The sequence below is a fragment of the Salvelinus namaycush genome, chromosome 26 (genome assembly GCF_016432855.1).
Source record: "Salvelinus namaycush isolate Seneca chromosome 26, SaNama_1.0, whole genome shotgun sequence".
Lineage (NCBI taxonomy): Eukaryota > Metazoa > Chordata > Actinopteri > Salmoniformes > Salmonidae > Salvelinus > Salvelinus namaycush.
The window spans coordinates 26,671,220-26,687,576 of record NC_052332.1 but is presented as its reverse complement, the minus strand read 5'-3'; the positions used below and the strand labels follow the sequence as shown (position 1 = coordinate 26,687,576).

At 41.7% G+C, this 16,357-nt stretch overlaps 1 protein-coding gene across 1 annotated transcript; it reads left to right on the top strand.

Annotated features, from left to right (window-relative positions):
- The first annotated feature begins 3,690 nt into the window (after positions 1 to 3,690).
- On the top strand, positions 3,691 to 14,736 carry LOC120021322 (protein phosphatase PTC7 homolog). The gene is made up of 6 exons (XM_038965029.1): positions 3,691 to 4,207; positions 10,665 to 10,844; positions 12,254 to 12,452; positions 12,785 to 12,908; positions 13,025 to 13,154; positions 13,314 to 14,736. The coding sequence occupies exons 1-6, from the start codon at positions 4,006 to 4,008 to the stop codon at positions 13,370 to 13,372; spliced, it is 894 nt and encodes a 297-aa protein (XP_038820957.1). The 5' UTR covers positions 3,691 to 4,005; the 3' UTR covers positions 13,373 to 14,736.
- The last annotated feature ends 1,621 nt before the right edge of the window (positions 14,737 to 16,357 follow it).

Here is a 16,357-nt window from a genome sequence, read left to right as displayed (position 1 = left end):
AGCTGGAGACTTATATCTCCCTCACTAACTTTAAGCATCAGCTGTCAAAGCAGCTTACTGATTGATCACTGCACCTGTACACAGCACACCTGTAAATAGCCCACCCAACTACCTCATCCCCATATTGCTATTTATTTTTGCTCTTTTGCACCCCAGTATCTCTATTTGCACATCATCATCTGCATATCCATCACTCCAGTGTCAATGCTAAATTGTAATTATGTCGCCACTATGGCCTATTTATTTATTGCCTTACCTCCCTAATCTTACTTCATTTGCACACACTGTATATAGATTATTGTTATTGTGTTATTGACTGTACATTTGTTTATCCCATGTGTAACTCTGTGTTGTTGTTTTTGTCGCACTGCTTTGCTTTATCTTGGCCAGGTCACAGTTGTAAATGAGAAGTTGTTCTCAACTGGTCTACCTGGTTAAATAAAGGTAAAATATTTTTTTTAATAGAAAGTATAATAGGGCCTATTTGAATAATTGGTAGGTTGATTATATACACTGGTGTTTGCCTTTCCAAATCATGTCCAACACTCTACTCAGCAAATTAGATGTAGTCTACACACAATACCCCATAATGACAAGTTGAAAAAAGGGTTTTAGAATTTTCTTCAAATGTATTAAAAATAAAAAACAGAAATACCTTATTTACATAGGTATTCAGACCCTTTGCCCTGAGACTCAAAAAGACTTAAAGGTTGAGACTGAGTCTGTGTCTCTCACATGGATAGGCAGACCATTCCATAAAAATGGAGCTCTATAGGAGAAAGCCCTGCCTCCAGCTGTTTGCTTAAAATTCTAGGGACATAAGGAGGCCTGCGTCTTGTGACCGTAGCGTACGTGTACAGTCGTGGCTAAAAGTTTTGAGAATGACACAAATACTAATTTCCACAAATTTTGCTGCTTCATTGTCTTTAGATATTTTTGTCAAATGTTACTACGGAATACTGAAGTATAATTACAAGCATTTCATAAGTGTCAAAGGCTTTTATTGACAATTACATGAAGTTGATGCAAAGAGTCAATATTTGCAGTGTTGACCCTTCTTTTTCAAGACCTCTGCAATCCACCCTGGCATGCTGTCAATTAACTTCTGGGCCACATCCTGACTGATGGCAGCCCATTCTTGCATAATCAATGCTTGGAGTTTGTCAGAATTTGTGGGTTTTTGTTTGTCTACCCGCCTCTTGAGGATTGACCACAAGTTCTCAATGGGATTAAGGTCTGGGGAGTTTCCTGGCCATGGACCCAAAATATTGATGTTTTGTTCCCCGAGGCACTTAGTTATCACTTTTTCCTTATGGCAAGGTGCTCCATCATGCTGGAAAAGGCATTGTTCGTCACCAAACTGTTCCTGGATGGTTGGGAGAAGTTGCTCTCGGAGGATGTGTTGGTACCATTCTTTATTCATGGCTGTGTTCTTAGGCAAAATTGTGAGTGAGCCCACTCCCTTGGCTGAGAAGCAACCCCACACATGAATGGTCTCAGGATGCATGACACAGGACTGATGGTAGCACTTACCTTGTCTTCTCCGGACAAGCTTTTTTCCAGATGCCCCAAACAATTGTAAAGGGGATTCATCAGAGAAAATGACTTTACCCCAGTCCTCAGCAGTCCAATCCCTGTACCTTTTGCAGAATATCAGTCTGTCCCTGATGTTTTTCCTGGAGAGAAGTGGCTTCTTTGCTGCCCTTCTTGACACCAGGCCATCCTCCAAAAGTCTTCACCTCAATGTGCGTGCAGATGCACTCACACCTGCCTGCTACCATTCCTGAGCAAGCTCTGTACTGGTGGTGCCCCGATCCCGCTGCTGAATCAACGTTAGGAGATGGTCCTGGTGCTTGCTGGACTTTCTTGGGCGCCCTGAAGCCTTCTTCACAACAATTGAACCGCTCTCCTTGAAGTTTTTGATGATCCAATAAATGGTTGATTTAGGTGCAATCTTACTGGCAGCAATATCCTTGACTGTGAAGCCCTTTTTGTGCAAAGCAATGATGACGGCACGTGTTTCCTTGCAGGTATCCATGTTTGACAGAGGAAGAACAATGATTCCAAGCACCACCCTCCTTCTGTTTTTCGAACTCAATCAGCATGAGAGTGATCTCCAGCCTTGTCCTCGTCAACACTCACACCTGTGTTAACGAGAGAATCACTGACATGATGTCAGCTGGTCCTTTTGTGGCAGGGCTGAAATGCAGTGGAAACGTGTTTTGGGGATTCAGTTCATTTGCATGGCAAAGAGGGACTTTGCAATTAATTGCAATTCATCTGATCACTCTTCATAACATTCTGGAGTATATGCAAATTGCCATCATACAAACTGAGGCAGCAGACTTTGTGAAAATTCATATTTGTGTAATTCTCAAAACTTTTGGCTACGACTGTAGGTATGTACGGCAGGACCAAATTGTAAAGATAGGTTGGAGCAAGCCCATGTAATGCTTTGTAGGTTAGCAGTAAAACCTTGAAATCAGCCCTTGCCTTAACAGGAAGCCAGTGTAGAGAGGCTAGCACTGGAGTAATATGATAAAATGTTTTGGTTCTAGTCAAGATTCTAGCAGCCGTGTTAAGCACCAACTGAAGTTTATTTATTGCTTTATCCGAGTAGCCGGAAAGTAGAGCATTGCAGTAGTCAAAAGCATGGATACATTTTTCTGCATCATTTTTGGACAGAAAGTTTCTGATTTTTGCAATGTTACGTAGATGAAAAAAAGCTATCCTTGAAACAGTCTTGGTATTTAATTTATTTTTATTTCACCTTTATTTAACCAAGTAGGCTAGTTGAGAACAAGTTCTCATTTGCAACTGCGACCTGGCCAAGATAAAGCAAAGCAGTTCAACACATACAACAACACAGAGTTACACATGGAATAAACAAACATACAGTCAATAACACAGTAGAAAAAATAAATAAAAAGTCTAAATATGTTCGTCAAAAGAGAGATCAGGGTCCAGAGTTATGCCGAAGTCCTTCGCAGTTTTATTTGAGGGGACTGTACAACCATCAAGATTAATTGTGGTGGCAGCTGCAGAAAGGTATTTGGGTGTGCGAGACTTGACATCAGAAGAGTTACAGGGTCGTGATGTCCCATCCTTTCAGGTTGTTGGCCTGAGGTAGGACTAAATAGATTTAAATAGTGGAGTAGGGTGGTTTTCTTTTTTTTCTGTGTAGTGTTAGACGGAAGGGATTTGTTTCTTTATTTTTTTCAAGCAAAGTATAAGGGAGTTGTACTCCAGTATAGTAGGTGGCGGTAATGCACCATTTTTTGGATGCCAACCGCCGTTAAACCTCATCGAAGAAGAAGCGACATGGTCGACTCCGTCCAAAATCTGTCCGCGCAGAATAAGCAGACAAAGTAAGGTGTTTTTATTTTATTTTATGGGGGCAATAGGAGAGTGTTACATTTGGTCAAGATAAAAGGGAATTACCATTTGATAGGTAAGGCATATTTGATCGAAGCTGAATAATGCTTAGGTTGTTACAAGTGTATTGGTATGTTTCTATAAAATATCTAGACCGTTCCCTCCCGTTCTCGCCTTCGCAGACGTGTATTTCCATTGTTAGAGCGGTCAGTCGATCATCTTGTCAATTATAATAGGTCATCTTTGATTAAGCGTTGGAGAGCCTGCATTTGCGTGCGCAGCTGTGACGTCGGCCAACGAATGCCAAGACTGGAGGACCCGGTTTGCGCTGTCGGCGTGCATTTGTGTGTGACTGGAAACATGTCGGCAAGGATTGTGCACACCGGAAGATCAATGAAATCTACCAAAACCTAAAGAACCAGTGCAATTTCACAATTTAAAAGAATTTGACATAGTCCAGGACCCTTTTCCACGGTTGTGTTACCTCTCTGACTCGCGTTTTAGCTTATTCAGTGGTAGAAGTATCCAAAACGAATGGTGGAAGTCGAATAGAGTCTCGAAGTAGGCTAGGCGGAGAGGAGTGGAGAGTGAAGGGCTCGGCAGGTAGAGACGAGCGCTCGCTTTTGAGGAATGTTATCCGTACTCTCCTATGGAAGATTGGTTGCGAGGGCTGTCCTTGGCGGACTCTCTCAAACTGATGGTCGGGACTACAGCCTGGTCACAGCTAGTTGTGGGTTTGGGAAAGACTTTCGTAAGGGGATATTGAAGAAAGGGATGTGCTACGGGGATGACGCTTGTTTCATTGCCCGGCATAGGTCCGCCGATGTATTGGGTAAGTCTCACTTTAATATTCCAATTATCTGTTCCGTAAAGACATCGCTAAAGTAGTCTAGTCGTTTATTATAAGAAAACAAAAGCCACTGTGAAATGTGCAAGGTATTTTGGGGGATAATAGGCCTATAGCATTTTCCACAATTAACCTTCAATGTGTCGCCAACCCATGTCACGAAAACAAGAGGATATTCCCTACCGTTACCCATTACCTGATTTAACCTCGTCTTAAATTGTCACGGCGTTTTCCGATGTTTGCCTTCTACGGTAGACTACAGCTGTGGTCTGTAGGCCTAAAAGCCACCGTGAAACATTGTGCCTGGGTTTACAAAAAATGTATACTTTGTTGAAGAGTAATTGTAAAGACCTTTCACCTAGACGTATGGACAAGTCCTCTTACCAGCGCTACTAGTGGCGATAGTGTGAACATGTATACAACGATACAATGTATAACGTTACACAGCTATTTCATAGCGTGACAAATGTGGAAGTCGCACGTTGATTGTGGCTATAAATTGTTAGCCTATGAATTGTTCCGCCATCCGATGCTAAGAACAATGAGGTTCGTTGGAGTTCAACAAAATGTATAATTCTTATGACAGCCTATAGCTTCATATTCATTAGCCTTAGTCGACCTTTGTTGTGGATTTTACACACATTTCACACGCGCTTAGGGGAAACTCACTCTCCGGTGTTTTCTAAAGGTCAGAATGGTTGAACATGGAGGCAGCCATGTTTCCAGGACCAATTCACGTTTTACAGACTCATGAGGGGGAAGTGCATTGTCGTTTTACCAGTTTATAGAAAATATCCGCCCATATCTTTATCAAGTTCTTATTTACCAGATGTCACACATTCAGAACGGTGCCTAAAGTAGGTTTGCACCACTGAGATATAATAAGACCTTGAGAATACGTCCAAGATGTCCGCCCGTTGTTTTCAAGGTAATCTACTCACGTTCGTATACGCCGATTCATGGACCGTCTATATCCGGGTTGCATCCGGTTTATACGGACCAATATCACATAGGGCGGATTCGATTATGCTAAGCACTCGTCTATGGCCCGTTTAGACAATCTCAAATCTAGCAATAATTTGAGGCTCGGTCATTTTGTCAACAAGGCTGCATGGTACATCATCCAGAAACATGCATCTCTTTTCTGTCAAATACATGTTTGAATTTCAATTGCCAAACATGCCCCCGCATAGATACACAAAGAAGGCAGGGCTTAATGTGACCACGCCCCCGAATAGGGTACTGCCATTACTCCTGTTGTTAAATTGCTTACTTTACTCATAACCTGACAACAGCTGTGTTCTTTTTTTACTCATTATAAATACTTCCAATTTTGTGATATCTAATTGCGATCCAATTACGATCTTGTCTCATCGCTGCAACTCCCCAGCGGGTTTGGGAGAGGGGAAGGTAGAGTCATGTGTCCTCAGAAACATGGCCCGCCAAATCGCTTAACCCAGAAGCCAGCTGCACCAATGTGTTGGGGAAAACTCAGTTCAACTGATGAACCTAGAGCGCGATGAGCCAAGTAAAGCCCCCCCAGCCAAACCCTCCCCTAACTAGGACGACGCTAGGCCATTTGTGCGCCGCCCTATGGGACTCCAAGTCACGGCCGGTTGTGAAACAGCCTGGGAACGAACCCGGGTCTGTAGTGACGCCTCAAGCACTGCGATGCAGTGCCTTAGACTGCTGCGCCACTCAGGGGGGCCTTCTAATCATTCTATAAACATTTTGGGTATGCTTGGTTGCCAATTTTTTTTTACTTCCATGTCGTCTTAATCAACAAACTAAATCATATCTAAAGACACTAATTCTAAATGTAAAATGTTAGCATGAACAGATACTGTTGCATGGAATGTAGGTCAGGATTATCAGCCAAAGCTAGCTAACCCTGCTTTTTAAGATGCCGAAAAGCTTGTTTGAACAATAGTAGGAGAAAAAGACCACCGAAATAAGTTTCATCAACTGCCTTGTTCAGAATGTGCAGAATTACACAACATGTGTAACAAATAACTGGCAGTTTTATGGAATACATTTCTATCTGTAACACTGTGTTGTACCTTATTGAATTTAGTTAGGGTTAGGCTAGTTCATAATTTTAGCTTGGTTTAAGTTGCCCTGTTTTCTTGATAGGATTTAGGCCTAACTCTGCATCATGTTAAGGCAGTGAATGAGATGCCTTTCAAAAACGTGCCCTATTTGACTGTGGTAGAAGCGCAGGATGAGTCATTGCAACAAGTCGTGCCGAACTAAAATGAAATGGTTGGATGTCTAGTGTAGCCTACTGCTTTTCTCTACCAGCTGGAACCTTGTACCTGAAACATTACTGCAGCAGAGCTCTTCAGTATGCTCATCGTATGCTCATTGTGTCTATCCAGGAAAGCCGAAGTTCCAACAGCCGGGCCTAAAATAGTGTATAAGACATCATACAAAAGATTTTGCTGTGACTCTTATGTGGATGATGTTAAAAATATTTGTTGGTCTGATGTGATTAATGAGGAGCATCCAGACGCTGCACTTGATGAATTTATGATATTGCTTCTTCCAATTTTTGATTTAACATGCACCTGTTAAGAAACTGACTGTTAGAACTTTTTAGGCTCCATGGATTGATGAGGAATTGAAAAACTGAATGGTTGAAAGAGATGGGGCAAAAGGATTGGCTAATAAGTCTGTCTGTACATCTGACTGGCTTCATTTCTCAATTTGCAGTAAGTATGTGACAAAACTCAACAAAAAGAAGAATAAACTTTATTATGAAGTCAAGATCAATTATATAAAGAATGATGGAAAAAACTTTTGCGTACTTTAAATTAAATTATGGGCAGAAGGAACAATTCAATTCCATCTTTCATCGAATCAGATGGCTTAATCATCGCAAAACCATTTGATGTTGCCAATTATTTTATTGATTATTTCATTGGCAAAGTGGGCAAACTTAGGCAGGAAATGCCTATGACAAACAGTGAATTATATTCATGCATCACTAAAACAAATAATGAAAGAAAAGCAGTGCTGAATTTGCAAAGTTATTGTGGGAGAGGTTGTTAACGATCAATAATGACAAACCTGGTATTGACAACTTAGATGGAAAGCTACTGAGGATGGTGGCTGACTCTATAGCCACTCCTATCTGTCATATTTTTAATCTGAGCCTAGAGGAAAGTCTTTGTCCTCAGGCCTGGAGGGAAGCCAAGGTAATTCCGCTACCCAAGAGTGGTAAAGCGGCCTTTACTGGTTCTAACAGCAGACCTATAAGCTTGCTGACAGCTCTTAGCAAACTGTTGGGGAAAATGGTGTTTGACCAAATACAATGCTGTTTCTCTAAACAAATAAACAAGACTTTCAGCATGCTTATAAAGAAGGGCACTCCACATGTACTGCACTGACACAAATGACTGATGATTGGTTGAAAGAAATTGATAATAAGGTTGTGGGAGCTGTACTGTTAGATCTCAGTGCAGCCTTTGATATTATTGACCATAACCTGTTGAAAGATAAATAGCTCTTAAGTTATCTATTAGAACTCAAAGGGTTTTCTTTAATAGAAGCGTCTCTGTCAAACGTATAAAGTGCTGTGTACCGCAGGGCAGCTCTCTAGGCCCGCTACTCTTTTCACCAATGACCTGGCATTAAACAAAGCATGTGTATGTGACAAATAAAATTTGATTTGATTTGAAGCATGTGTGTCCATGTTATGCTGATGATTCAACCATATATGCATCAGCAACCACAGCTAAGGAAGTCACTGAAACCCTTAACAAAGAGTTGCAGTCTGTTTTGGAATGGTTGGCCAGTGATACAGTGCTCTTAGTTTTAGAGATATTCAGGACCCAGTTTATTTGGTACAAATCATTCCTTAAGTACTAGACCTCAGCTGAATCTGGTAATGAATGGTGTGGCGGTTGAACAAGTTGAGGAGACTAAATTACTTGCCGTAACCTTGGATTGTAAACTGTCATGGTCAAAACATATAGATTCAGTGGTTGCAAAGATGGGGAGAGGTCTAGCCGTAATAAAGAGATGCTCTGCTTTTTTGACATCACACTCCTAAAAGCAAGTTCTGCAGCTCTAGTTTTGTCTATTCTTGATTATTGTCCAGTCGTGTGGTCCATTGCTGCAAGGAAAGACCTAGTTAAGCTGCAGCTGGCCCAGAACAGAGCGGCACGTTTTGCTCTTAATTGTAATCGGAGGGCTAATATTAATACTATGCATTCCAGTCTCTCTTGGCTAAGAGTCGAGGAGAGACTAACTGCATCACTTCATGTGTAAAAAAAAATCCCTAATTGTTTGCATAGTTAACTTACATACAGCTCTGACACACACACTTATCCCACCAGACATGCCACCAGGGGTCTTTTCACAGTCCCCAAATCCAGAAGAAATTAAAGAAAATGAACAGTATTATATAGATAGAAGGAAGTTCCATCTTATTGCTCAAATAAACAGCAAACCTGATTTTTCTTTTTAAACAGATAAAGCAACACCTCGTGGCACAATGCCTCTCCCCTATTTGACCTAGATGGTTTTGTGTATGCATTGATATGTAGGCTACGTGTGCCTTTTTTAAATGTATGTAGTTCTGTTCTTGTCTGATGTTTTGTCTGGACCCCAGGAAGAGTAGCTGCTGCTTTTGCAATGGCTAATGGGGATGCGAATAAAATGCAAAATACCAGTGTGCAAAAACAGTGCAATTGCCACATTCGAACACTTTGGAGAGGTTGAAAGGACACTTGAATGTCTGAGTGAGGTTGATATGGTAGAAATTGTTTTTATACTGAACTAGCATTTAGGGATTGCAAATATCTAATAGCACTGGAATTTTAATTTACAGACATGCCACTTTGGAGAGGTTTAGGGACTCTTAGCAATGTCTCGTGACCACACCTGACACCACTTACTAAAACATCTGCCCATTTCTAGTTGTTAGGTCTATCAATCCTATTTGTTTTTCTCATATTGTTCACGTGTTGTGGAAGCCATCTCTGTTTCCAGCTCTGGGCATCAATAATTCACTTAGCTTGTCAATGAAAGAGCACTTTCAACAACAAAAAAACAGTTATTTAGTGTGTGCTTCATCTTGTGTATTCTGAACTATGTAACGCCTATCTTCTGATAATTTCCTCATCTCCCAGATGTCGTCTTTCCAAATATACAACGTTTTGGCATGTCAGAATCATGTAATTACACATGAAAAGCAGTTACTTTTGGGTATGTCTATTTAGGCAGAAATCTACATTTTTGACATTACATCGAAGAGGGCCCAGCGCAATCAAAAACTTTATTTTCCTGTTTTATACATATTTCCACACTGAGGTTGGAATAATACTGTGTAATTGTACATTGATTTCAGCCTATTTTGGTGGAATGGAATTTTTGGCCTGTCTGGTGACATCACCAGGCGATTTTAAAATAGTTCATAGACCAATAAGAAAGTTTGAAACCTCTGCCAATAACAGCTAGTTTTAAGTTTTCCTCTCCCAACCAGACTACTCCCAAACAGTCCTAGAAAAAAATTTGCATTAGAAAATGATCTTGGCTAAGAAGCTTTTTGTTTTTCTTTTACCATTTGAATTGAAATCCTAGTAAGGTACTTGTTACCCAGAAATGATTTCATATTGAGATAACAGCTGCATTAGACCTTTTTTAACTACTAAATCATTAAATCATTAGTTTTTGTTTGGCATACATTTTAAAGTGCAAAATCTGAGTCTCCACATCATTCTGTTACTGTGGAATTCCCTGCATATTATCACGGGGGTCACACAGCTGTAAATCAAGGCAGGGGCCCCTGATTTCACGTCCATCTCTCACTCTGAACTCATACACTCCTCCTTTGTCAGTGAGTTAAGCATCAGCAGGTTTGTTCAACAACTGCAGGTCCATAACTTTCTATTTGAATCGAGTGGTTTAATTTGATTTGTTAATTTTGTGTCACTCGTGTACCTTTTTTGGATAATCTGCAATGAGCAGTTTGGAGCAGCTCATGGCTTGTATTGTTTTGTACTATTACTAGGTGTTTGATGCGTATTTCTCTTTCTTGCTGTAGTCCAAAGGGTTCACACACAGACAGTGATGTGAGTTTATGAGTAGTTTGTCTGGTCAGTGGTAACTAGAGGATGGATGTCTGGTCTTTTGTCTCTTGTCGCCATGCGACGGAACAGCGAACAGCTGCAATTTACAATGACAAAATACAATGCCCAGCCTGACAGCCAGGGTGTGTGAAAGAGAGCGTGAAGGCGGGGTTTGCCCTCCAACCCCTTTGCGCGGGGTTTGCCCTCCAACCCCTTTGCGCGGGGTTTGCCCTCCAACCCCTTTGCGCGGGGTTGACAACATTGGTACTTTACTTGGGGGTATTACAACGTTGATGGTAGAATATGACAAAGATAATCATTCACTGTTCTGATACTTATACACTTTTCTCTTGTTCTGTATGTCTCAGGTGTGGCGGATGGTGTAGGTGGATGGAGGGACTACGGGGTGGACCCGTCCCAGTTCTCTGCCACCCTGATGAGGACGTGTGAGCGGCTGGTGAAGGAGGGCCGCTTCACCCCCAGCAGCCCTGTGGGGATCCTCACGTCAGGCTACTATGAGCTTCTACAGAACAAAGTACCCCTGCTAGGTGAGCAAACACGCTCTCTCACTCACTGACACACACAATAATGCATGGGGAGGTCATACAGTATCTGCTGCATGAGTGTTTATCTGTTGCCCGTGGGTATCCCTTCCCACTCAGCTGCACTCCATCAATCCATCCCAAAATATAATGATACAGAGCTGAAATGCCTTCCCTCCTAAGCATTAGGGCTGGGAATTTCCAGGGATCTTACAATACGATATTATCACCATACTTTGGTGATGATATGTATTACCATTCTATATGTACTGCTTTTTTTCATTTTTTTATGGCGATTTGTTGTTACAAACATATTGTTACCTATATGTCTGCGGCAGAGAGACGAGAGCACATGAGAAAATTAGTTTTGATCAGTCATGGAAATAAGTGTTGAAAACATGTTGGCTCCTAATTTTAAAAAGATTGAGAATAAGCTATAGGATGAAGTTTTGGCACAGGTACAGCCAATTAGCGCTGGTTAATGCAACCTAGCAAAAGGCATATGTTTTTATTGGAGGGGGGGGGGGGTTTATGTGTGTTTATATATATATATATATCTCACACATACAGTACCAGTCAAAGGTTAGACACCTACTCATTCAATTAGTAGGTGTTCTAAAACTTTTGACTGGGGGTGAATGTGTTCTTTTATACATATATTTTTTGTTTTTACAAATCGATTCTTGGAGTCAGTATCAATATAATATCATCCAAAATGATGTTGCGATATGTGACTGTATTGATTCCTCCCCCCATCACTACCAATAATCTAATTTAAAAAATATTGAGTAAAATGAAATGTGGTGATATGCCGTATTATATCCAAATAACAGTGATGTAATAATCATATAATTGAAAGGGTGCTGTCCTTCAGTCTGCAACCACCAAGGTCCAGCTCCACAGAAGTCATTGGGACAAACATTTGGCCAAGTCCCTACTCCCACATCCCCCTCCACGTGACCATTTCACCCCATTACAGAGCACCTAAAAGGTCAGTGGAAGGAGCAGTAACAGACACTGCTCATGGGTTCACATGTTTTTTTTAAGGCACTGGCATGTGACCGACTGAGGACACATTTCAACTGAGACCCAACACCACAGGCAAGGCTGCCTGCACAGAGCCACCACTATCCATCAAGTCACACAATGTTTGTCTATCAAAAGTGACCCGCTTCTTATTTTGGGATAGGTGGAGAGCAGCTAAAGGTCTGTGTTTGACTGTCCCTTCAAGGTCAGGGGCAGTCTAGGAGCTGAAGCAGGGGGAACATGGCATTTGTTTTTGGTCTCTGTGCCAGACTGACTGGTCCAACATGATCTCACGTACTCCTTGCTCACAAGGAGAAAGGATATCAAGTGATGGCTAACCACCATATGTTTTTCTATTCCCTCTCTCTCTTCTCCCCTATCTTCCCCAGGGAGCAGCACAGCCTGTATTGTGGTTTTGGACCGACGGAGCCATCAACTGCACACGTGTAATCTAGGTGACTCTGGTTTCCTGGTGGTGCGAGGGGGAGAAGTGGTGCACCGCTCGGATGAACAGCAGCACTACTTCAACACCCCTTTTCAGCTGTCCATTGCTCCCCCAGGTGCAGAGGGAGTGGTACTCAGTGACAGGTCAGTCCACCGCCCTCACTTCTCTGACCCTCCACCTGGTCGCAAATGACCATTTCTGTTGAGAAAACTGTCTTTAGACCAGGGGTGTCAAACATATAGCCACATTTGACTATTATTATGTTAGCAGCGACGGTTCCACTGTGTTCCAGGAGGAATCGAGTGTCTTATTGCCCAGCCATCAGCTGTCCCTCTGGCGCACAGTCACTTTTGACCTGCTTCCTCCTGATCCTATTTCTGTTTGTGAGGAGACCTATTACTGTCTGATAGCAGCTGTCTAGTGCCCTCTAGCTGGTCCACACTGACAGTCCTGTCCTGTTTGTTTTCTTCGCCAGCCCTGAGGCCGCTGACAGCTCCTCCTTCGACGTCCAGTTGGGTGACATCATCCTGACTGCCTCGGATGGCCTCTTCGACAACATGCCCGACTACATGATCCTGCAAGCGCTCAAAAAGCTCAAGGTAACACATCACAGTACCTCAGAACTGCTGACACACACTCTTATATCTACACATTCACTTTAGTAAATACCTGCACACATTTCTCCGGTCCTAATGCTAATGCTTGTATTTCTCAGAGTACCAACTATGACAGCATCCAGCAGACCGCACAGAGCATTGCAAAGCAAGCCCATGAACTGGCCTATGACCCCAACTACATGTCCCCTTTTGCTCAGTTTGCCTGTGACAATGGTCTGAATGTAAGAGGTACGTATCAGGTTCTTGGGAAGTCCTTTACGTCCCTAATAACACCTCCAGCACCACTATTTTATGTCCACTGTCAGTTTGAAGATTGGGCCATTCAAAGTTGATTTTGAACTCTGGAAATCCGATTTAATACGTTCTCTTTTGTCTTGTGTCCTGCAGGGGGGAAGCCTGATGACATCACGGTGCTGCTGTCCATTGTGGCAGAATACACAGACTAAGTGTGTGTGATGTTTATTGGAACTGTTCACTTCCTTCCCTCTGTCAGTCTTCCACCTGGCTCCTTCTCAAATGCATTGCTTCGTGTTGGACAGACTGGGGAGCCCCCCCCCATCCCTTCACTGACCTTTCTATCTCACAGCCACAAAATAGAACACACACTCCTCACCACAGAATTGGACTCCATCTCTATTCTTCCATTTTGTTTTGGTACTGTAGTGAGGAGGCAGGCTGCAAGTACTTTCTCATGTTGATCGTGATACAGAACGGCATGTTGGTTACCCACATTCAGACTACGACTGAATGGCAGTCCTGAGTGTAGGCAAGTTTGCTTTTGCAGGGAGTTGTGCTCGTTAGCCCTGAAACAAGCAGTGGTGTTATACATCAAATAAGCCATGCTTTGGAGTTGTTGGGGAGATGTGGTTGTGTTGCCTATACATTTTGATTCTGTCTGTGTTGTAGCTGTGTGACTATCTGTTCCAAGTCGTCTGTGTGTGTGGATGAATACTAAGGCTGTGGAATTGAGAGGGGCTGGGTTGTTGCGGGGTTTAGAGAGGTTACAGTGACTTGTGATCAGAAAGGATGTAGATCAGCGCGTCAGGGTCTTGGATTAGGATACAGGGGTAGCTGGCCAGTATAATGTACTAGCTCAGCTAGCAGAGATCTCTCCAGAGTGCCACCTATAGGCTAGTCTGAACTGTTCTGCTGGTGCGCACATCCTCATGGGTTTGTAAATATTGTGTGTCATGTAACAAGGCAGAGAGTGTCTTCACTTTGTCACTGATAAGGATGGTTATTTTGCTGTTGTGCCAGATGTGGACACAAGCATTCACAATCTATAAAGGGTTGAACCTTGAAGTAAATACTCTCAATCCCTCCCTTCCATGGGCCGAAAGAACCACGATGTTGACGTGTTCATACCATGATCATGTTTGACTCGGTAGCCATGAAATGATTGTGTGTGTGTGTAAAAAGTGGATGTAGGTTCTTGTTTGAATGTCTCTTGTTGATATGTGTTAACTTGCAACGCTAATGGTAGCATCTAGGAATGCTTTCAACCGAAACAATAGGTCAGGTATGAATTATTAAACAAAGTTTTATTTTTATATCTTAATGTTATTAGTTTGGTAGCCATTGATGTGACAGTTGAAATATCATCCAACATATGGATTCACCCTGTGATTCTTTTGTGAAGATATATTTTGCTCCATGGATGGCAAATAAGAATCATGCCATCTTACTATTAAGCAAGAATCCGTCTTTGTGTGGTGGGTGTCATCTCAAAATTGTTTTTGTTCTGTCTCCCAATAACAATTTACCTGCTGCTTTTATTTTGTCAATTAAATGTGTTTAATACTGTACATTATTTGTGTGTGTGTGTGTGCAATTTCATTATTTCATGAACGCTAGAAGTTGATCATCCTGTTCTGGTCTTAGCATGCTGTTAGTTCTTCTTCATAATAGCAGAATACACACCTGTCTGCATTGTTAGCCAATGTTTGCTCTGTTATGAAGCCAACGCACCAAAGAGGAAAACTTATTTTCTTTCATGTTTTCGTTTGGGTTTGGAGAAATATCTGCACCTATACTGTAACATAAAATGTATTTTAAAATTGAGAGCATATCAGTTTGACAGTTAACCCGTCATTCTGCTTGTGGAGAACGATGGCCACTCGTATTTTCGGTGCAAAACAGTCAGAAGACCACTTAGGTGTCTTTTTAGTTGTGCCTAAAATGCAGTGTGACCAGAACGGGTTTGATCGTGTGTGTGTGGCTCTAGTTATGTGACAGGTAGTATATGAGAAACAAACAGCAATGCAGGTTTTTGAATCCTTAAAGAAACCAAAGAAGGAAAGCCATAGCTTCACAAGCATGACCAGGGTACAGCTTTTTATCTAAACCCTGCAGTCAGGCTAACAGTGTGATGGAGACCAATGTTGTCACTATTGATCTAGCTTATTTTAGCATACAAATAATTGAAAAGAACCTCAATTGTTACATTTACATTTGTGGAGTAAATACTATTTAAATTTGTTTTTAAGTATTTTTGTCGGTAGCCTTTGAGACTTAATTTCATGAATTTCATATGTCCTATGCATTCTGTCTTTGCATGACAAGCTGTCTTTGTCCAAGCTATTTGTACTATTGGAATTTGCTTACCTGCAAATGTGCCCCTGTCACACACAACTTGCCTCGCCTCCAAATGTCTGTCTGATTTGCTCACCTTCATTTTAAGGTTGTCTTTCAAACACTTAAACATTCAATCTTAGTAACACAACTCTAATTTTTTACTCTTTCTGACAGTGAGGGTTCAGTATGTGTTAATGAATAATTAGCTTAATACCTGATCTGATTTTGAGATGAAGTCATCCTCTATGGTTTAAGGACACTTTTCTGTTACATGTGCTGAACCAGGAAGGGCGGGGCAGGTTGTAGTGCTGTTTATTGATAATGGTGAGGACCGATTCCGCCTTAACAAATAGATCTGTACCGTCCTATCAAGAGGCCTTGTCTGGCAGTGCAAGCCAGTCTCGTTTCGACTTGTATGTTGCTCAGTGTTCAATTATGTCCCTCTTTTTCTGTCCATGCTCTGAGTTTTTCGGTGGTGCTTCTGCAGTCAAGACAAGTTTATTTATTTTGATTTTATTTGTTCTCTAGCAAGCAATGTTTCAGTATGAAAGCTACATGTGTGTTAAGTGTAATAATGCATAACTAGTTTCTGTAAATGTTTTCAAAGTTGTAAAATATTCAAATAAAGAATCTAGTATTTGTACTAAAATACATGTTTGTGAGTATGTAGATGCTAAAACCGGTTTCCCACAAAACCCTGTTTTTATACAGGCGCACGTTCCCTGTGTTTACCAGTATGAGACAGTCATGAGATTGTGCACTGCTGTTGATTGCAGCATTCCATGTGATGGCATTGCCTGTAACAAATTTCACTGGCAGTGTGAAACATTGCCCAGCCTGCAGATTAACCTCCACTG